Genomic DNA, 24313 nt, shown 5'->3' with positions numbered 1-24313 from the left:
TCAATGCAGAATCAATCTTTTCAAGGAAACGTTATGTCATTTTTCATTATAGCAGTGATGTTAACAGTAAACATGGTTACTTTTCATTCCAGGTGAAATGTACCAATTAAACCTATGCGATGCCTTGCTTTATAAGCAGTACCCTCTTACATATATAACCTTATATGTGAAATGTATGATATATAAACAGAGGCAGTAGTTGAAAGGACTGATACTCTTGATATGCTGTCATTCCCTATTGCGGGCACTTAGGTTTTTCCAACCTTTTTCTTGCCCCTAACTAGCAGTAGAAATCCATTAAAAAAGGAGATCTAGGGGGAAAAAAACCCCAAAACTAACTGGAAAACCATAGATGAGGATAGCAGATAGGAAAGCTGGGAGTTCAGTGCCTGGGGCCAATAAAAAGAAAGAAAGAAAGAAAAGAAAGTGAAAGCCAGCTTAGACCAAGAATGTGATATTTGGGGAAAAGTAATAATAACAAGAGCCCAAAGCCCATACCTACAACCCTGGCTTCCTATCTGTGGAGAATTAGAATGAGAACTGGAGTTCATTTCTATAATTTGCTGCCTGACACCAGAGCAGCACAAGTATAAATGAGAGGAAAGAGAATTCTTGAATGTACTACTACAAAAGCCAGTGTCAACACTTAGTCCCTGTAAGTATTTACTTATTATGTAAGCAGTGATGCCACATGTGATTTTCTTTCTGGTATATTGAAAACCTTTGTAGGCTAGGCAGTAAGCTGGGCAAGAAAATGGATCCAATGGAATACAATTCTAATCCACTTGGAAAATCAACTTTCAGATCACAATTTATAAGTTTAGAAATGATGTGGTATGATAATGCTCTTATTTCATCCTCAAAACTTCCTTGTAATGGAAAAATAGGTTACCAAATTTTTAGAGATAAAACACCATGAGGTCCAGAGGTCTACAAATATATATAAAATAACAAAACAAGTCTGTAACAAAGTGAACTCAATTTTTTGTTCAGGTATGCTAAATTGTAAAGCTACTCTAGACATATGTAGTTATATATTTTGGCAAAAAATTAACATTAAATATTAATAAAAGTTATGAACAACAGTGTATATACACTTGCCTTCACTACAGAAAGGTCTCTTAACGCCAGAGAAATTTACTGTTTCATGAAGAGTCTTCTCCTCTTGACAGTATTCGCAATATGTAACTATGCAATGCAACTTCTTATAGTCATCTGAACAAGTTTTGCTGCAGAATTGATGCACTTTGTTCTAAATGCACAATGGGAACCTTGGTAAGTATATGACAACCACCTCAAGAACAAGTTTAAGAAATAAACAAGCCACGTTTACGAAAACAAAGTTAAATCATTTAGCTACTTAATGTTATAATCTTTAGGGATACATTTCCTATAGGCCACAGACACCTGGTGTAACTAATTCACTGCTACAGTTAGAGACAGCTCCACAAAATTCAATACCATTAACTACCCTAAAATTACTTGTGAAAAACTACCACTAAACAAGATGGGAGTCTGGTGTTGCTAACAACTGTAAAAATAGGAAGAAAACAATGGAAGATACAACATGGGTATGCTACAAAAAGATGAGAATTATGATATTAATAATGTCTTCAAAAAGAAATATTCTTTCTTGAATGTAGTCAAGTAGGTTCAATCACATTCCTATCACTGCTTAATAGTAACAGACCAATTAGGGGTCAAGTATTCGATTTGGGGCCATCACACAGTGTGCTGCTAAGCTTAAGACGGAGTTGGTTCCCTTGAATAGAGCAAGGTTAGTAATTATTTAGTTATTTCTCCTGGCCCCAAACCCACAATAGCCAGAGCTATTTTTCAGATATCCAGCCAAACAGGAACAAGTTAACACTTTCAGGGTGGCAGCTTTCCCCCTCCATTATGACGGAGGATGTAGACTAGGTCTAAATCATCTACCCAACACTTAGCAAAAATACGTGAAGACAGAGATAAGAAAGGTGAAAGAATCTAGGAAGGAACTCAAGCAGTAAGGCAATCATCATGGAAAGCTGCCCCATCATGGACCTATACCTTCTAAGAGGAAAACAGCAACAAAGAAACCACAACTGCCAACCATGGAATGAGAAGCAGGAGGCCCTTAAATTTTCAATCCCCTGGGGAACAGGTTCAACTATCATTCAGTCTGAAGTGTTTCTTAACTCCTTCCAACACTTAAACTCCCTGTAAATAAAAGCAACACACCAACGAGACTACAAAAGTGGAGTAGGGCTAACATGGAGATGGCCGAAAGGACCTCACTTTCATCTAGTTATTATCAAAATTCAGTTTATGTGGGATCTTCCTTTCCTACATGATATACTTCTATGTCCTAGCTTATGGGTTTCTTTCCTCATTCCCCCATTCTCTCTTATTGGGCCTTCAACATTCTTCCTGCCATGATTTAAAGAGGGTATTAGTCACTAAAAATCATCACTAGGTGCCAAAGACACTCTCAAAGAATAATTGGTTTAAATTATTGAGACAGCACCAAACAAAAATAACAAACTAAAAAAATTTCTAGGGACTAAAGTGTTAAAATAATGAAATTTCAATTTCCAAAGTACTTTAGAAATTGTGTAGTTCACTTCTGGGTATCACCTTTCACCTAACACTCAGATACTGAGTGACTTGCTAACAGCCACTAATAAGTTTTGGCTCAACAGCAGTCTGTTGTTAGTACTCCCTCTTGTATACCATTTTATTATATACTCTATGCCCTCGAAAAAGATGAAATAAAGAGTGGCCAAAGATGAACATTGCTCAAGAAAGAAACGTTCAACCAGGGCCACTTTGTCCATCCATCCATTATTGCCCGCTCATAGAAACAAAAATTAATGATCAGAGTTTTCAAAAAGATATGGCAAAGTAAATTGATAAACTAGTGAAGGCAAGAGTGAGGAGAAAAAAATAAATTTACATTAGGGTTCTTTCATTAAAACATAATTATAAAATGTTACATGACAACATGGTAGATGACTAACAAATTCTAATTTTTACAGGTAGTAGGCAATACAAGATATAGTTAACAGACAATACTTATAAGGATGGGGGAAAATGTGAAAAATATTGTACAGATACTCCAGATACATAGCTAAACAAAGTGACATTCTTTACACTATTATGAACCCTACTATGAACACATAATAGTATTCACTGTTATGAACACTATTATGAACTATATATTCACTATATAGTGAATAGGACTTCAATAATTTTTTGTTTGACCTAAAAAGAAACAGATCCTTTGTTGGTGCCACATAAAGTAAATAATCCAATCATCACAAAACTAAAAAAGACTAATCCTTATCCACTAAGAAATAGATTCTCAAATGGAAATGCACAGTAATTTTACTAGACTTTTATTTTAGCACTAGATAATATACATAACAAAATATGACTTGCCTCCCATTCCAGGATTTCTGGCTTTGAACAAAAGGAATTTTTGCAATAGTTGCACTTCAACTGAATATCACTTGGGGCTACGAACTGGCCATTTGGAGAAGACTGCATACTTAGAGCCTAAAATAAAGAACAAAACATACCTTGTTCGATATGGATTTTAGAATTTTTTTTTTTTAAAGATTTTATTTTTTTCCTTTTTCTCCCCAAAGCCCCCCAGTACATAGTTGTATATTCATTCTTTGTTGTGGGTCCTTCTAGTTGTGGCATGTGGGATGCTGCCTCAGCGTGGTTTGATGAGCAGTGCCATGTCCACGCCCAGGATTCGAACCAATGAAACACTGTGCCGCCTGCAGCGGAGTGCGCGAACTTAACCACTCGGCCACGGGGCCAGCCCCCGGATTTTAGAATTTTTATTTGTGACTATTGTCAAATACCAACTATGTCCAGAAAATAGTATGCATTTTGCTTAAATATTTCCTCAACACATAAAATTACATTTTTAATTTTATCTTTAAAAATTATACTAGGACACTAAGTTATATGAAACTGAAATTCATTTTCTACCACAGGATTACTGCTATTTATTTAAAATAAAATTATATGAAAAAGGAACAAAAATCATACAGTTCAATTATAATTTTTTCTCTTTAAGAAAATGTAAACAAACAATAGTGATGTTAGTTAACCAAGTTCTGAACTAGTAAATGAATGTTTTTAAAAACCTAGTTCCTAGTTCCCTCTCCAACAGCTCATTTACCAGTGATTCGTCCCACTTACCACCATTTTCATTTCAAGTCCATCAGCAAAAACAGCCTACATCACTTTTTAAAAACTGATCATTTCTTTCTCTTTTTTTTTTTGGTAAAGATTGGCCCTGAGCTAACATCGTTGCCAATCTTTCTTTTCCCCTTCTTCTCCCCAAAGCCCCCCAGTACATAGTTGTATATTCTAGTTGTAGGTTCTTCTAGTTCTGCTATGTGGGACGCCACCTCAGCATGGCCTGATGAGTGGCGCCACGTCTGCGCCCAGGATCCAAACCAGCAAACCCCTGGGCCACGGAAGTGGAGTGCGCACACTTAACCACTGGGCACAAGGCCGGCCCCTTATCATTTCTTAGACAAAGTTAGGAAGAAAAAGATTTGCAGACTGGTATCGATATCAGGAATTTATTTTAGTTTTATTACATTTTTAAAAGTTAAAACAATTTACAGAATAGAAAAACATAAGAGCATACATGGGCTTAAAAGTTTTGTTATAATTTCCAACCTGAGTGGTGTGTACACTGATATTTAATTACCATTTTCTTTTTTGGGTTTTTTGTGAGGAAGATTGGCCCTGAGTTAACATTTGTGCCAATCTTCCTCTTCTTTATGTGGGGTGCTGCCACAGCATAGCCTGACAAGCAAAGCCAGGTCTGTGCCCAGGATCCGAACCCACGAACCTCAGGCCACTGAAGAGGAGCGCATGAACTTTACCACTATGCCACTTGGCCAGCCCCACAGGTGAATAAATTTTTGAAACAAAAACCAGCAACATTACCCTTAGAGTTTCTAAAATTTTTAGTCCATTAAAGTTAATTATTCTTTCAAAACAAATGAAATACTATCATATTATCTTACTTTGAAATGAAAAAACATCTAATGAAGACAAAGTTCAATATCTATGGTTTGCTGTAAGATAAAGGGAAACAATGCTGCTTTTCTATTTGTCAACTTTGTATTACTTTAACACCGAGTTACAGAGTGATGAGGCTGCCTCCAGGTTTATCTGGATGCATTCCTCAGAAACGATTCTAAATCCTTTCTCTAAAATACACAATGTACATATACGAATGGTCTCATCAAATCACAGATCATAAAAGTTTCAATTAAATGAAAAAAGTAGTTAAAATATTTTCAATTAACATTTCAGTTTACCCAACATCAAAAAGGAATAAAGGAAGCTAAAATCTGACAAGTAGCATGCCAAAGACACTGCCCTTCCCTCATCTAATTAATCCTTATTCTTTAATTTCTAGCTTAACAAAAGCCAGCAAATCAAAAGGAATATTTACCACTCTAAAGATCTATCAATGGCCATGATCCCAACTTTCAAAATAAAAGTTTAGTCTTGAATGTGGTTTATCACCTAAGCTCAGAGGATATAACTATTAACAGAAACAACATTCATCTGGCTGAAATCAAAACCACCTCAATTTAAATGCTAATAACTGCTCTAGTAACGACTGCAACATACTTAAGAGACTGCTTAGTTAAATAAATTAACATAGAGCACAGTGCCTGCAACACAGTAGAATTCTTGGATGAATTAACTCACGGAAGCATGGCTTTACGCACGGGTTTAAAACCTTGAGTAACACCCTGAAATTTTCACACAAAACAGGTAAACCTACTCATACCACTTAACAAATGCTGAATCTCCTCTAAACTATTCCTTCCTAGTGGTCAACTGGCTTATGTTTGAATACTTCCAGTAATACTATCTTCTGAGACTAACCATACTTCGACTCTGAAGAACTATGTCAGAAAGCTCTTTACGTTTACCAAAAAGAAAATGTCTCCCTGAAACTGATCTTGTATTAAATTACGGCCTACGTCCAAGTCCAATCCCCTGTTACACGGCATATTTCTAATATACAAGGAAAACATTTATGCTTATCACTTACAGGCTAAACATACCTACACCCTTCATCCGTGTATCATAAAACAAAATTCCCCTTAAGAGTCACATGTTATTCAAACCATCTACTAAGAAAATACTACATAGGCACTGAGCTTAATTATACTAAAACATTTTTCTTTAAAGTCTGTATCATAAGTAACACTTAAAAAGTCAATTAGATTTTCAGTGCTAAGTAGAGAGCTGGTGCAGCTATCTTTACTGTGACTCAAGAATCTCCACTCTCTAATTTGACCCTCAACAAACTATGGAAAAATTAGCACATTAAATAAACATAAAGCATACTACACTGTTTATTTTCTATGTGTAGTTTATTGGGGGTGGGGGTTATGCAAAGTAAATAACAAACCTGAAATTTAGCCACACAATTGGAATTGCAAAAGTTATACAGTTTTCCATCAGGCATTGTGGCTTGATATTGAGGTAAAGAGTTTCGTTTACAGAAATGGCAAATAATTCCCAAACCTAGGAGAGAAAAGGTACATATCTGATTTCCTTATAAAGCAATAAAAGTTAAAAAAAAAACAAAAAAAAAATTGACTTCTGAGAATAGTTTAATGGAAGCTTCTGTAAACTATTCTTTTATTAATTTCCAAGATTATTTATACCTGAAAAAAGACTGTCATGAGAGTCTACTATTAGGTCTCTAGAACATACAGAGACATGAAAACAAATCTCAGTTTTAGATAACATTTGGATGGAAAAACAATTTTAGCTAAGAACAGAGACATGGTGAGAACTTCACCAATACCTGAAAAATTAAAAGAAATATGGAATAATCAAAACTATTGAAAGTCTGCAGTAAGAAAGCTTAGTATAATAATAAACAATTTATGCGGTTAAAAACAAGCATAAAAACAAAGTTAAAGGAGAAGAGTAGTTAAGAAATTAGTCATGTTATTAAAGTTTTTTAACTTCCAAATACCTGAAACTTACTTTGTGATTTTGCATATTTTGTCTTGTGACTGTTCATGCAAGCAGTTGAACAATATGGCTCCATGTATCCATTAGGACCTATACACTGAGTCATATCAAAAAACCTGCACTGTGTTCGGCAGCCAGTACAAGTGGTCAGTTTTCCATATTTCTAAAATTGGAAACATAAAAAGATAATTAAGAAAGACACAGTTTAACCAGAAAAAAAATTACTGTATTTTTCATTACACTTGCTCTCTCTGCAAAACAATTCTGTTAATCTCTCATCAGGTTTAGTGGGTCAGAAGTCTTCATCTGTATGCAAATGGTTAACCCCAATGCAGCTAACTTAGGTTCAAACAAACGTAATGATCTCAGGTAGGTCTCCTTCAAAAATAGTGTTTTTCTCTACTAATTTAGTTTAACAGATCCCTACAAATAGGCAAGTAAAAACTGAAAATCAAAGAAAGGTACAGAGTTTTCAGTTTACAATGACATATTTCCCTGTCATTTGACAGAAGAAATTAAATGGACCTACAAAACGTAAGGCTTCATAATCAAATGACTACAGACTTTTTAAAGGAATAATTTGAAGATGTTAAGTACTTTTTCCATTGAGCTGCTGTTGTTACAAGCACTTTTGGAACTTCCCTTCCCATCTATCAACTATTTTTAAAACCTCATTCAACCACAATAAAATATACATTTTTTTCAACTTAAGTAAAAAAAAAAAAAAACCTCATTCAAAATGATTTTTGGCTATTAATTACAGTTAATAATTAGTCAACAGATAATAATACAGTCAATCTTTCTGCCAAGGGTGAATATTTGCCAATATTGATGTAATTCAAAAAAACAAAATAAAATAGTCACGTGCTGCATCACATTTCAATCAAAAACAGATCACACATGTGACAGTGGTCTCATAAGATCAGTACCATAGAGCCTAGGTGTGTAGTGGGCTCAACCATCTAGGTTTGTGTAAGTGCACTCTATGGTCACCTAATGACACATTTCTCAGCATGTATCCCTGTTGTTAAGCGACGCATGACTGTATATGAAGGTAAAACCAAACGAGGTGTACTTTGAAAATTATGAGACAAAAGCAATGTCATGAAAATGCAGACAGTCTTACAAAAAATACAATTCAGATCAACTGATGTGTTTGTATTAAAAAATTAACTTGACAGTCACAATTAGAAATCAAACAAGGAAAGGCAAGCCTTTAAGTGCAACTTGTATTTGATCTCTCTTCTGAGTCATTACAAAACTGTCATAATCAGTTACATCAAATACCACATATCATGTCAAAAATATCTGTATCCATCTTTCCACCTGACGTTAAGATTATTTTACTCATCTTCATACCCAAGAGCATCCAGTACGATATGATATAAGAAGCCTCAAAATGTTCCATAGATAGATGAATAATGGATGTCACACAAGATGACAATCAAGCTAAAAAAAACATAAAATGGGCAAACTGCATGGATAAATTTCAGAAGTGCCACAGCATTTTAGAAAATAAAGGTAATAAATTGAAGATAAAAACAATAAACATTAACATAAAGATCAAAAAAAGAAAAAGAAAAAAACTTTCTCAGCATACAACAAATAAAATAGGTGTGAGAAAATATAGCTATTTATGTACCAAGAATGTATGTTATATTCATTCTGGTACCATAAAAAATAACCCATGCTGTCTATTCCTCATTTACTCAAATATCACTTAAAGGAAGCCCTAACTTTTACTTTTCAAAGTGGAAATCAACTCATTCTTCAATCTCTGATAGGCTCTTAATCAACAGCAAAAGAATGGTAACAAGGAACAACTAAGAATAACTGTAAAAATATTAAGTCCAATTAGGACCCTCCCAATGTTACAAGGACAATAGAGGAGAATGCTCTGGTTTTTTCATTTGGAATGACAACATGTTTTCCTGAGAACTATATACTAATTTAAATTTTTACATTGGGAAAAGGATCAAAGAAAACACATCAATAAAATAATGGAAGATAAAACAATGTTTAAAATCTGGCGCCACAGTACAAATTAGGAACACTAAAATTATTAAGACACCTGCCACTGTATTGCAGGATTACACAAAGAAAAATAAAGCAGTTCCCAGTAGATTTACATATGAGACCTCCATGTAGGAGCACCTATAAAGTATTCTTTTACCAATATAAGTGAAGTCCAACCATCTAATCTAATCTTGGATTAGATTTTTCTTTAACTTATTAGAAACATCCTTCAAGTTGACAATGATTTTATTGGCAGAATGGTTAAGTAATTAATTAGTAAGCTGTAAGACGTACCAATAAAAAGTAGACCAGTTGAATTGAGTCAAGTAAACAAGGAGCTAAGCAACTGGTCCACATTGACAAATACTTTTATCTGAAGAGAATGAGAAAGTACTATCAGAAAGATAGAATCATTAATACGGAAAATATTTTAAAGCCACTTTCATAGCTACCACTACTTCAAAAGCAAAAGGACCCATTTAATGGAAGAACATTAGCAAAAAGAGAAATATACATTCATGCCACGTTTTCTCTGCTTCATATGTAAGCAATCAAAATAATCATAGTTAAATTTTATGCATCCTATAAACATGCACTGAGTAATCTAAAGAAATGAAATTAAATGGAACAAATACACAATTAATATATTCCCCATTCAGGCATGGAGAAAAAACAAACTTACTTACGAATTCAGTGAAAAACAACACACTAAAACTGACTGAAACAAGATACTGGTAAGGTAAAAGGTAAATACAATGAGGAATTTACGGCAAATTGATTCATTTTCAGTCTACTCACTGAAAAACAGTACCTTACTTTTTATTTTAACCAGTTCCACGTGAATATCAAAATTAACCATCACATTGATTTTAAAACTTCCCCCTAATTTTTCCTTTTACACGTGAGTAATTAATTTCATTCAGTACATTTTGACCAAGTGAGTAAACCACATGGGAATGTGATCAAGACATACAGGCTCGATATACTTGTTGCTGCAAATCTAATCTAGAAAATGGGTACGAAGATACAGTCTGCACAGAGCCTACTTCCTAGCCATATTCAAATACAAGTTAAACTTGGGTCCATTACACTGCATGGAAAAAAAAATCTTTATATTCATTAACTTTAAATGAAATGTTGCATTCTCTTTCATTCTAATTGGAGGCAACAAACCACATTACTTTCAGCAGTACCTGTGACCATGTCACAAATAAAAATCAAGGGCTAGCCCGTGGCCAAGTAGTTAACTTCACGTGCTCTGTGTTGACAGCCCGGGTTCCCCAGTCGGGATTCTGGGCATGGACCTACCCACCGCTCATTAAGCCATGTTGAGGCACCATCCTACGTAAAAGAACTAGAATGACCGACAACCAGGATATACAACTATGTGCTGGGGCTTCGGAGAGAAAAAGGGGAGAAAAGAGGAAGATTGGCAACAGATGTCGGCTCAGGGCCAATCTTCCTTAAAAAAAAAAAAAAAAGGTTAAAAAAATGTAAGAAAATAAACAAAAATCCCCAGCTTTTCATATTGTATTGGTGGTTAGCTCAATGTATCATTTGTGTTCAACACTGCTTCAAAAGAATTATAGTCATTAACCACTATATATTATTACTTAATGCATTAATAAAGTATATATGTTACATTTCAAGAATTTAAAAAACATTTTGATAACTGTATTTTGATATAATTCTAATAAGTTCTAATTATAATCACAGATATTTTATTTTATGCATTTAATAACATTCTGAGAATTAGTCTAGCCATATTACCAAGGGAGTCCAAAGCATAAAAATAGTGAAGAACTCTGATTAGAGGTAGTGATGATAAAATTTCAGCAATGACATGGTGTTGTACTAATGTTTATACTAAGTGAAGACTAAGAGATAAACTCAATAAAACTTATACTCCATTTATTCAATAAAATCCTGAAATTACTTGTTGCAAGATGTTTGTACAGAGAAAAAAAGGTCTAAAAAATATACACATCATCATGTTTTCCTTTTCTTCACTACGGTACAGTTTACAATTTTTCTTTCAACACATATATACTATTTTTGTAATTTTGAAAATTTTTCTAATTGACAATAGATGCTAAAAATAGTGGGTGAAAAGTATGCTGAGCAACAGGATATTTACATAGTATCAAATATATCACCCCAAAAAACTTAATAAATACAGAAGGAAAAATAGCAAGTGGTCCCTGGAGAAGTCTGACAAGCACCTCCTTACCAAAGTGAACCAAGGTAACACACAGTCAGTCACACACAGGACAAACAAACATCACGTGCCTCCTGCCAGAAGGAAACAGTATCATTTATGAGGTATTCATGCCAAAAAAAGGCATTAGTTCAATCTAATCTTGAGAAAATACCAGACAAATCCAAAATGAGGAGTACTCTCCCAAGTGTCCTATAGTATTCAAAAATGTCAAGGTCACTAAAGACAAAGACTGGGGAAGTGTTTCAGATTGAAGCAGATAAGACACTCACTCCCAGCCCCAAGTAAGAGACTAGATTTAACCTCTCACCTTTACCAAACAGAAAATTAGACAAAAGATATGAAACAATGGCTTTTAAACATTGCACAAAACATGATATAACTCATTATATAGTAAAAAAATCAACCTGTGGAAACAGATCTAGAAATGACAGATAGGAAAACAGTAGGCAAAAAAGTTAAAATAGCTATAATAAATATGCTGATATATTAAAGAAATTAGTAGAAAAAAATATGAACATAATGAGGCAAGGAATAGAAGATATAAAAAAGACCCAGATGGAACTTTTAGAAATGACAAATACAAGATCTGAGATGAAAAAGACACTGCATGGAACTAATAGTATAATAGATTAGAAAAGATTAGTAAGATTAAAGATACAACAAGAGAAACTTTCCAAAATAAAGAAGGAAAAAAAGACCAAAAAATACCTCAACAAATAATAGAAGCACAGTGACCATGGGACAATAGCAGGAAGTCTAACAGATCTGGAATTGGCGTCTCAGAAAAGAGGGGGGGAAAAAAGCCAAAGATTTTTAAAGAAATAATGGCTTATGATCCTGGATTGGATCCGAGGCATGAAGAAATATTTTTCCATTTGCTATAAGGGACATTACTGGACAAAATCTGAATCAGGTATACAGATTAATCAGACAGATATTAACATAAAATTCCTTATTTTGTTACAATTATTCCTAATTGTATACATTTATTATTCACGTACTAATTTATTCATCTAGATTAACAAAAATATAGATTTGAAAATTTTTTTGAAAAGGTTTTTATCTTTCAGGTAGGCACAAAAGAGAAGGACTTTTATATCCTATAATTAAATGCTTACTGTGGACAAGGTACTGTGCATGAAAAAGTTATATCTGAAAATGACTTTTTAAGAACATCAATACCTAAAAGGAAATGAGCATATCACAAGAAAGCACATGTAAAATTCAGTGAAATAAAAAAGTTTGTCTATGTCTTAGAGATAAAGTGAGAAAACCATCATCTGGCACATTTTAAGTTCATAAATTTCAATATACTTGAAAATTTATGATTTTTCAGAGGCATAATAAAGACAGTAACAGTGCATGAAATTGACGGGGCCTTGACCCAGCTACATTCCTGCTTACCTCAGGCTGCATTAAGAAAGAGTCCTGCATGTGATCTCGAACCTCCTTCAGGAAGCCTGGATGGCTACCTACCTAAAAGAAGATTTTAAAAGACTTTATAAAAACATATTTAAAAAACCATATGAAAAGAATGTCTGTTAAATTGAAAGGTAAATAAGCAATCTGTAAAAGTTGATTCTTAATTACTTGTTTTGTGACTTATAAACTCATTCCAAACTTTTAACAATGCTTATCTATCCTATTCCCAATGCCATTGCCCAACTTACAGAAAAATTAACAAATAATTTTAATTAGCGTATAGAAAAAGATCACAATGATAAAACAATAGTATAATGGAATAAAGAATTAAAAATAGACCCTTAGATTTGACTCACCTCTAAGCAGACCTTGCAAAAAATCTCATTTCTCTTAGATGACAATATATTCTAAGATCTCATTAAAGTCTATTAACAATACTTATAATGATATCTCAAAGTCCTGTAAATTAAGCGATTTGGAGGTTACACAGTTACAATTTTCATCATCTGCATATAATAGCTCCCAGCACATATGAATTTACATCCTTACTCCTTGCAGAAAGCGTCCTGCTTTCCAAGAAAGTCAAAATACTACACATGAAAATGGACAATACTGAAAGACAAGTGTTAAGCATTATACAGTCTCCACTGCCAGGATCTAGATTATTAATTAGCTGTATCAGTATACTCCAGAAACTAATTAAGCAATGGGAACGTAGATAAACAATAATGGCAGCCAAGTTAAATGTTAGAAAGAAAGAACAAAAGAGAAGGGGAGGGCAAAGTCAAGAAAAGATCGCCATACAATTTTAGTTCCCACGCTACAGGAAAAGAAGACATTCACTACAGCATCTTGCGTAGTGGCCTCCAGTCCCTTTATCAGTACCAATGTACGCATGATTCTCATTTATTTACTTATAAATTATGAACACACAGTATGTGAATTATAAAACATATAAAGCAATATTTTAAAGAATGAAACATGAAACACAATTTTAAAATAACTTTTATTTTATTCAATCATAGTACAAAGATTATTTTCTATATCCACTAGAGCAGGATCATTTGGTGTTGGTGGAGGCTATGTGGAGTACAGTAAGGAGATACTCCCTCCTGCTCCCAATCAGGGTGGAATCAGCCAAAGCCTAGACTGGAGCTGGAACGCCTACACTCGCCTAGCATTAACAAGGAGCTCTTCCCCCACTCATGAGTGTCAAGAGAGGCCAAGTGCAGAGCCTGGACTTCTAAATCCACCTAGCAATAATGAAGTCGAGCCTTCCTTCCCCTGTCAGGGCAGTGCCAAATAAAGCCAGCTAAAGAAAATTTAAATAAGATTCAGACTATCATAACATAATACCCAAAATGCCCAGGCTTCAATGAAAAAAATCACTTATCCTACCAAAAACCAGGAAAACAACAATTTAAATGGAAGAGACAATCAACGATGCTAACACCAAATGTCTAAAGATGTTAGAACCATCTGACAAAGATTTTTAAAGCAGCCATAATAAAAACGTCTCAGCAAGGAATAAAAACACACTTAACAATGAAAAGCTAAATCCTCACCAAAGAAATAGAAGATATAAAGAAGAACCAAATGGAAATTCTGGGACTGGAAAAAACCAGTAACAGAAATTTTTTTTAAAAATCAGTGAATGAGATATGTCAAAAGAACACAGGAGCCAAGTGAAAATGCTCCCAATGGCCAAAGCCAGAAAATTTTCAGCAACAAAATAAACAAGTACTGAATTATAACCCAAAGTATAAAATAAATATCCATGAGTCCATACAGCTATTAATAAAGAAGTGAATAAATCAGTAAGTGTAGAAGAGACAAATCTTCTATGCAGAAGAATTCCAAGTATCTATATACTCCACCCTTAAAGGAAAGAGTGACTTCATCCCAAAGAGTACAACATGGAAACAAGGGGGAGGGGGACAGTGTTAACTTCACAATGGAGAATCTTTTTTTTTTCATTTTTTTTTAAGATTGGCACCTGAGCTAACAACTTGCCTATCTTTTCTTTTTTTCTCCCCGAATCCCCCCAGTAGATAGATGTATACTTTTAGTTGTAGGTCCTTCTAGTTGTGGCATATGGGATGCCACCTCAACATGGGCTGATGAGCGGGGCCATGTCCGCGCCCAGGATCCGAACCGGTGAAACCCTGGGCCGCTGAAGCGGAGCGTGTGAACTGAACCACTCGGCCACAGGGCCAGCCCCCCCAGTGGAGAATCTTGACAAAGACTACTTCAACAAGGTAATCAACTTCAACAGTCATAAATCATGTTGACAGATGTACCCTTGTTATGTGATGAAAATGGCAAAAGTGTGAAAGGCAAACACCTCTGTGATCTTCCTCTTAAAAGCCCATAGCCCCAAATCTGTCTAATGATGAAAAAACATCAGAGAAGTTCCAATACAGGGACGTCTTACAATACACCCGACTCCCAAAAACTGTCAAAGTCATCAAAAGTAAGAAAAGTTTGAGAAAACGTCACAAGCAAGAGGAGCCTAAGGTAACATGATTACTGAATATAATATTGTATCCTAGATGGGAAACGGGAACAGAAAAGGGACATAACATAAAAATTAAGGAAATCCAAATAAACTGGACTTTACACAATAATAATATATCAATATCAATTCATTAATTGTAACACATGTATTATACTAATTTAAGGTGTCAATTCAAGGGGAAACAAGAGGGCCGGCCTGGTGGCGCAGCAGTTAAATGCACACGTTCCGCTCCGGCGGCCCAGGGTTTGCCAGTTCGGATCCCAGGTGCGGACACGGCACCGCGTGGCAAGCCATGCTGTGGCAGGTGTCCCACATATAAAGGAGAGGAAGATGGGCACAGATGTTAGCTCAGGGCCAGTCTTCCTCAGAAAAAAGAGGAGGATTAGCAGATGTTAGCTCAGGGTTAATCTTCCTCAGAAAAAAAAGGGGGAGGATAAGAGGGGTTATAACATGAGAACTCTGTACTATCAGCTCAATTTTTCTGTAACACTGAAACTATTCTAAAAAATTAAGTATTAGTAAAAAATAGTAAGAACCACAACAAAAATCCCAATGGATAGGACCAAGAGCAGAATGGAGAAGACAAAGGAAAGAATAAGTGAATGGGAAAATAGAAATTATCCAATCTGAACAGAAAGAAAACACACTTGGAGAGGCTCAGGGATCTGCAGGACTCCAGCAAAAGATGTAACTTTCATTAGAGTCCCAGAGGGAAAGGATAAAGAGAACACAGCTGAAAAAGTACTCAAAGAAATATCTGAAAACATTGCAAATCAAGCAAAGGACAAACCTACACACGGCTGGAAAAGTACTCAAAGAAGTATCTGAAAACACTGCAAATTAAGCAAACGACAAACCTACAGACAGAAGAAACTGAGCAATTCTAAAGAGAATAAACTGAAAGAATCACAGTATAATATCACAGGCAAATTTCTGAAAAAAACTGAATAAAATAATACAATTAAATTTTGAATAAAAATAAAGACAAAGAAAAAAATCTTGAAACAGCAAGAGAAATGACACACCTCTAAGAGAAACACAATTGGAATGATAGCCTGGGAAGACACAAAACTTTTAGCCAATAGCCCCTCTACCTCATGCAAACACTACAGAAAAAAAGGTGGCACTAACCCCACCTACACCAGAAAAGGCCAAGTGGAGAGCCTAGTCTTCTATCTTGGCCTGGTTGCAACAAGGTGCCCCACCCCAGCAACCCAGCCAAGGTAATGTCAGAAAAGGACAAGTAGGGAACCTGAACTTCTACCCCATTAGGAAGTTACAAGGTACCCTAACCCACCTAGCCACTTAAGATGAGAACTAGTAGAAACTCTCACCACAACTAGCAGTAACAAGGCCGAAAGTGAAATTATGGAGTCTGAGGAGCAAAACCAAAAAAGATGAATCAAGAAAAGTGAACAAAGCCTAAGAGACCTGTGGGACAGATCACACAGGCCAACATGTACATTATGAGAGTCCCAGAAGAACAGAGAGAATAAGATAGTAAGATTATTTGAAGAAACAATGGCTGAAAACTTCACAAATTTGATAATGGACATAAATCTACAAATTTGATAATGGACACAAATCTACAAAGCTAAGAAACAAAACAAACTACAAACAGAATAAACTAAGAGAAAGACACAACAGAACACATTATAATCAAACTTAAAAGACAGAGAGAATCTTGAGAGCAGCAAAAGAGAAGCTACTCATCAAGTACAAGGAATCCTCAATAAGATTTTCCACCAATTTCTCATCATAAACCATGGAGGTCAAAAGGCAGTGGACAACAAATGGAAAATACTGAAAGAAAAAAACTTTCAAACAAGAATATTATGCCCAGCAGAACTATTATCCAAACATGAAAGAGAAAATAAAGACATACCCAAATAAAAGCTGAGGGAATTCATTACCACTAGACCTACCCTACAAGAAATGCTAAATAGAGTCAAAGGCTTACGCTGAAATGAAAGGTAACTAGACGGTAACTCAAGCAGAATGAAGGAATAAAGATCTTTAGTAAAGGTAACTAAATCAGCAAATATAAAATGTAGTATTATTGTATTTTTGGTTTGTAAATTCACTTTTTCTTTCCTACGTGATTTTAAGGACCAATGCACAAAAAATAACTGTAAATCTATGTTATTAGGCACACAATGTTTAAGATGTAACTTATTACAACATAAAGGGGATGGAGCTATATAGGAGCAGAGTTTTTAAATGCCAGTCAAGTTATTATCAAGTCATATTAGATGGATATAAACTTAGGACGTTTAATGTACTCCCCATGGTAAACTCAAAGAAAACATCTAAAAATTATACACAAAAGGAAATAAGAAGGGAATCAAAACAATTCTACAAAAAATCAACTAAACACAAAAGAAGGCAGTAATGGAGGGAATGAGTTGCAGAAAAGGTATTAGACATATAAAAAACAAAAAGACAAATGGCAGAAATAAATCCTCCCTCATCAGGAATAACTTTAAACGTAAATGGATTAAAATTTCCAATCAAAAGGCAGAGACTGGTAGAATGGAAATAAAAAATGATCCAACTATATGCAGTCTACAAGAGACTTTCTTTACATCTAAAATCACAAATAGCAAAATGATGGCAAAAGATACTCCATGCAAACAGTAACTAACAAAAAGATGAAGCTGGGCCTGCCAGGCGGTGTAGTGGTTAAGTTCGCACGCTCTGCTTCGGGGGCCTGGGGTTCACAGGTTAGGATCCCAGGTGTGGACCTAGCACCACTCATCAGGCCACACTGTGGCAGCATCCCACACAAAATAGAGGAAGACTGGCACAGACGTTAGCTCAGTGACAATCTTCCTCAAGTAAACAGAGGAAATTGGGAACAGGTGTTAGCTCTACTCCAGGCCAATCTTACTCACAAAAAAGAAGAAAAAAGAAAGCTGAAGTTGTTAGACTATATCAAACAAAATAAACTTGAAGTCAAAAACAGATATAGGAGACAAAGAAAAACAATGTACACTGATAAAAGAGTAAATTTATCAAGAAGATATAACAACGATAAACAATATTGTAGACAATTCTACAGTAACAGTTGGAGAATCCAATATATAACACCACTTTCAATAAGGGATAGACCATCTAGACAGAATTTCAATGACTAAATACAGGATTTGAGTAACACCATAAAACAACTAGTGTAACAGATATATAGAATACTACACTCAACAACAGCAGAATAAATATTCTTCTCAAGTACACATGAAATATTCTCCAGGAAAGACCATATGTTAGGCCACAAAAGCGTCTCAATAAATTTTTATGAAGACTAAAATCACATAGGGTATCTTTTCGAATCATAATAGATTGAAACCAGAAAATGAACAACAGAAGAAAAACTGGAAAGTTCACAAACACATTGATATTAAACTACACCCTCTTAGAATTTAAAATTATGGACTAAGAACAGTTTAGTGGATACCAGGGGAAAGGTGGGGTGGGGGGTGGGAACAAAGGATGAAGTGGTGCACCTACAACATGACTGACAAACATTAATGTACAACTGAAATTTCACAAGATTGTAACCTATCAATAACTCAATAAAAAAAAAAAACTACACCCTCTTAACCAGTAGGTCAAAGAAGAAATCACAATGGAAATTTAAAAATACTTAGATGAATAAAAGCAAAATACCACAAAATACCAAAAGTGATGAGGTGCAATGCAAACAATGACCAGTGGAAAATTTATAATTATAAATAGTATCTCAAATCAATAAGCAAATTTACACTGTAAAGAAACAGAAAAAGAAAACTAAACCCAAAGCCAGCAGAAGAAAGGAAATATAGACAGTCCTCAACTTAGAATGGTTCGTCTCAGAATTTTTTGACTTTATGATGGTGCAAAAGTGAAATGCATTCAGTAGAAACCATAGTTCAAATTTTGAATTTTGATCTTTTGCCAGTCTAGCAATACGTGGTACAACACTCTCTCGTGATGCTGGGCAGTGGCAGCAAGCTGCAGCTCCCAGTTATCCATGAGATCATGAATGTAAACAACGGATACACTTAGAATCATTCTGGACCCAGACAGCCACTGTGCATTTTACTTTCAGTATAGCATTCAAGAAATTACATGAGATATTCAAAATTTTCTTATAAAATAGGCTTTGTGGTAGCTGATTCTGCCCAAGCAAAGGCTAATGTAAGCATTCTGAACAGATTTAAAGGAGGCTAGGCTAAGCTATGATGTTCAGTAAATTAGGCGTATTAGACGTATCGTCAACTTACGATAGGTTTATCAGGACATAACCCCATCGTAAGCCCAGGAAGATCTGTAAGAAAGATTAGTGTGGAGATAAAACAGATGAAAGAAAAATAGAAGAATTAATGAAACCAGAAGTTGGTCATTTGAACAGATCAAAAAAGTTGACAAACCTTTATTTAGACTACGAAAAATAAAAGATACAAAGGACAAAACAAGGAAATGAAAGTAGGGACAACATTATTCCTGAAAAAAAGGACTGTGAGAAAATACTATGAACAATTAACATTCCAACAACTTGGATAACCTAGATGAAATAGACAAATTCCTTAAAACACACAAACCACTAAAACTGACTCAAGAAGAATTGAAAATATCAACAGACACATAATAAGTAAAAAGAGTCAATCAGTCATCAAAAATCAGTCATCTTGCAATAAAGAAAAGCCCAGACCAAATGACCTTACTGATGAATTCCGCCAAACATTTAAAGAAGAACTAACAATTTCTTCTTAAACTCTTCCCAAAAATCAGAACAGGATGGCACATTTCCCACCCCTATTCTATCAAGCCAGCATTACCCTGATTTCAAAGACAGAAAGACATCATAACAAAAAAAGTTATAGACCAATATCCCTTATCAATATGCATATAAAGATTCAGAACAAAACATTAGTAAACCAAATTTAACAGCATATTAAAAGTATTAGACACCATAACCAAGTGGCATTAATCCCAGTAATCCAAGAGTGGCTCAATGTAAGATAAGCAATGTAACACACCACATGAATAGAATGAGGTTTTAAAAACCACATGACAACTTCAAATGATAAAGAAAATGTTCAACGAAATCCAACACCCATTTATGATTAAAAATATCCAACAAAATAGGAATAGAAGAAAACTATTTCAACATAATAAAAGCCATATATGAACGACCCACAGCTAACATCATACTCAATGGTGAAGACAGTTTTTCCTCTAAGATTAGGAACAAGACAAGGGTGCCCACTTTCACCACTTACACTCAACATAATAGTGAAAGTTCCAGACAGAATAATTAGGAAAAAGAAACAAACGGCATTCAAACTAGACAGGAAGAAGTAAAATTATCACATTGTACAGATGACATGACCCTATACAGACGCAATCCAAAGGGATCCACAATAAAGCTAGAGCTAACAAACAAATTCAAGAAAGTTGCAGGGTACAACATCAACACTCAAATATGAGCTGTGCTTCTAAACACTAGCAATGTACAATCTGAAGAAGAAATTAGTAAAGCAATTCCATTAACAAAAGTGTCTAAAAGAATACCTAGAAATAAATATAACCCAAGAGGTGAAGACTTGTACACTTAAACTACAAAAGACTACTGAAAAGAAATTAAGAAAGACTTAAATAGAGGGGAAGACATCCCATGTTCATAGATAGGAAGATTTAACATTGCTGAAATGTCGACACTACCCAAAGCAATCTAAAGAATCAATGCAATGACGATCAAAATTCTAATAGCCTTTGCTGCAGAAAAGGAAAAGCCGATCCTCAAATTCATATAAAATTGGAATGGGTCTACGATATCTGAACAATCTTGAAAAAGAACAAAGTTGGAGAACTCATTTTCTGATTTCAAAACTAACAGCAAAATCAACAGCAGAGTGATCAAATAAACGACTGTTCCGACCAGTGTTGTCTTGCATATGGTTAACTACTAGCTCTTGGAAGGTGAGGAAATGCACCATAATTTACAGCATTTGCCATGAAAATACTCCCACTATGGCTATTTTCAGGCTGCCAACAACAAACTAAACATGAAATTGGTAACAGATGCACAGAAGCACACCATTATATATATTTCCATGATACAAATACAATAGATGTAAATAACCTTAGAAGTATAGCTAATATTTAAATGTAATAAAATAATTAGGAAGTGTTAGGTTTTGAATATTTATTTTTTTTTGTTTTCAAAACTGTTATGGTATGAACTGTGTCCTCTCAAAATTCCTATCTTGAAGCCCTTACTCCCTAAGAGCTTGTATTTGGAATTAGGACTTAGAGTCCTTATTAGCAGTTAAAGTTAAATAAGTCCTAAGGGTGAGGTCCTAATCAGATAGGACTGATATCTTTATAGTAAGAGGAAGAGATACCTGAGATACCTCTCTTTCCTTCTGCACACAGAGGAAAGACCATGTGAGGACACAGCAAGACGGAGACTATCTACGGAGACTTTCTACAAGCCTGGAAGAGTGATCTCACCAGAAACCAACCCAGAAAGGCATCTTAATCTTGGACTTCTAGCCTCCAGAGCTGTGAGAAAATAAATCTCTGTTGTTTGAAACCTCCAGTCTTCAATTTTGTTATGGTAGCCCTAGCAGACTGATACAAATATAATTTATCTATAAGTTTCTATAATTTAAGTTTTAATAATGGGTGTTTTTAACAACTAGCTCACAAAATTCCTGAAAATTTAACTAATGCAGCCATAAAAAGAATGAGGAAGGTCTATATATATACATTGATAAGGAATTATTTCCAAAAAATGCTGTGAAGCGAAAAATGGAAGGTGCAATATGGTACATACAGTTTGCCACCTTTAAATAGAAAAAACAGAAACTAAGAATGAATTACATATTTCCTGAATTTTTCAGAAAGAACAAAAAACATAAAATACTAAGAACTGAAAAAATCGATATCTATAAAGAATGAGTAGGAACCAAGAGAAGATAGAAATGGGAGCTGGATTTCTCTACGTACATCTTTTTATGCACATTTTACTTTTGAATCATATGGATAAATAAAAAAACAAACTACATCAAAAAGACTTTAAAATTTAAATGAACCTTAAAATTGAAATATAAATAAGATAATCATTCCTAAGCTAAGCCTTAACCATTTGAAAAGCCCTATTTGCAACCCCTCTTCCATCATCCAAAAAAGAAAATTGAAAAGAGGAGCCATTCTGGCAGCATTTACCTTTATACATAAAATCGCAAGTTTATTTCCAATAATCTACATATATTTCAGTATTCATTTGAGATATGTCATTTCCAAGATGTGAAAACAATAACAAAATTAAATGAGATTCCAAAATAAATCTGGCTAACAAATGCTGTTAGAGTAAAACTACTACAGCAATTTAAAACACATTCAAAAGAATGGCCAATTTTGATTAGATCATGAGTTACCTGTTTGTATTCACTGACACAACTTTGACAGCAAAATCTTTTCTGCTGACCATCAATCACCAGGACATTGTTTCCAGCACCTTTGCTGGGCAAGTACTCTCCACACTGTTCACAACAATTCATTATTAAACCATTGGCCATTCTGTATCTATTAAAGCAGTGGTCACTGCACAGCTTATGAGTCATATTTTTAAAGCTAACTTCATGGCGAATCTAAAAGAAAAACAACAAACAAAATTTTAAAAAACAAAGGAGTATGTCAAGCAGCTAACTAACAAGGTGCTCCAACAGAAAGAGAATGGTTCAATAATTTTTCAGTGGAAGGTTTGTCTATGGAAATGTAAAGACAAAGCCCATTTCACTATTCTTTGAACTCTTTTTATACACATAAAGAATATATGGTCTGGCAGGGGGCTAAGGAGGGGAACCACCAGTGACATCACTACAAACTTCTCTAGAAGTATCTAAGACTGATAGGAAACAAGCCAGTCTGGACAGTGTTAGTTTTAAACAGACTGGAAATCTTCAGACAAATCTACAAGAAACTGTAAGTACACTGCTCTTCTAGAAAAGGGAAGGGAGAGAAAACCAATATTATAAAGAATTCAAATGAGGTATGTATACACAAGGTTCCTTTTTCTTTAGTCACATGCAAAAACTTTAAGACCATATTAACATTGTGAAGTTTATCAAAAAATATTCCCTCCACTTGCTCTACTTCTTAAGCAAAATTATTGTCTTTCTTGTGTAGTCAGCCTATTTATTTAAACACTGGTTTTGCCTAGGAGTGCTCTCAACCTCTAGAAAAAAATAGTCAATTAATATTATATTTTAATTTTTCCTAAATCATTCTCTCTATGGGAGAATGGGATACTTATAAAGACTTTATATATTCTCACTTTTAAGGAAAAATACACTGATCAAAGACTATGTCATAACTGTTAAAAATATTCCCATTAGCTAGAAGTAAATGATAAAGCACAAAAATACAAACCTCTGTTAGTTTACCACAAATTGTACATCTTGATTTATTTAGAGCTCCTTTAGTAGGATTCTGCTTGTCTTCATAAAGAGACAAACAAGACGTACTACAGAATTCCTGGAAGGACTCACTTGAATCCACTTGAGCAACAATGGTTCCTTTCATTGTAGTTATATCTCTGAAAAATGAGAGGAATAACAAAGTAAAATTCTATTTTAAAATAAATCAAATATACGAGTAATAACTGACATTTTTAATTTTCATAGGTTGAATCCCAGGAATCAAACACCATTTTCAGATCCATTAAATCATCTTTACTCTTTAAAAACTCTTGGCAATAAAAAATGAACACACAACATTAGGAAGCGAAATCATTTTATACTATTAAATCCTTGCCACTACCCAATTTATCTGCAAAACTCCTTAACGAGGCTTTCAGATCTTGGAAACAAAAAAAAAAGGCAGTTATTATTTATATGGAGTTTAATATCAAGGCCTAATTTACTGAACTATAACTTGCAATATCTATTCAATTCCTTTGCCATGCGTTAAGCAGAAAGCATGAGATATTTAGGTTACAGGAGTATTACATGCATTCTAAGAGGATAATTAAACTTAAATACACCCCCATAACCCAAAATAACTCCACCTACCATTCTGTACAGCTTTCCAACTGTAATCAGAAATGTCAGTAAATGACAAAATTG

General features: G+C 34.5%; 1 protein-coding gene across 25 annotated transcripts in view; it reads right to left on the bottom strand.

The window, feature by feature from the left end:
* Window positions 1-24313, bottom strand: part of ZMYM2 (zinc finger MYM-type containing 2) — a 94423-nt gene that overhangs the window by 33616 nt on the left and 36494 nt on the right. For all 25 annotated transcript variants that reach the window (XR_011527734.1, XR_011527733.1, XR_011527735.1 and 22 more), the window contains 7 exons: window positions 23619-23784; window positions 22625-22837; window positions 12665-12736; window positions 7036-7186; window positions 6449-6564; window positions 3421-3537; window positions 1102-1252 (listed from right to left, as the gene is read on the bottom strand). Coding sequence is in view for 22 of the 25 variants with exons in the window: in XM_070577773.1 (XP_070433874.1) it covers window positions 1102-1252; window positions 3421-3537; window positions 6449-6564; window positions 7036-7186; window positions 12665-12736; window positions 22625-22837; window positions 23619-23784 (986 nt within the window). In the remaining 3 variants the exon portion in view is untranslated. The remainder of the gene's footprint in view (window positions 1-1101; window positions 1253-3420; window positions 3538-6448; window positions 6565-7035; window positions 7187-12664; window positions 12737-22624; window positions 22838-23618; window positions 23785-24313) is intronic.

Source organism: Equus przewalskii, chromosome 16 (assembly GCF_037783145.1).
Source record: "Equus przewalskii isolate Varuska chromosome 16, EquPr2, whole genome shotgun sequence".
Lineage (NCBI taxonomy): Eukaryota > Metazoa > Chordata > Mammalia > Perissodactyla > Equidae > Equus > Equus przewalskii.
This window is presented reverse-complemented; position numbering and strand designations above follow the sequence as displayed.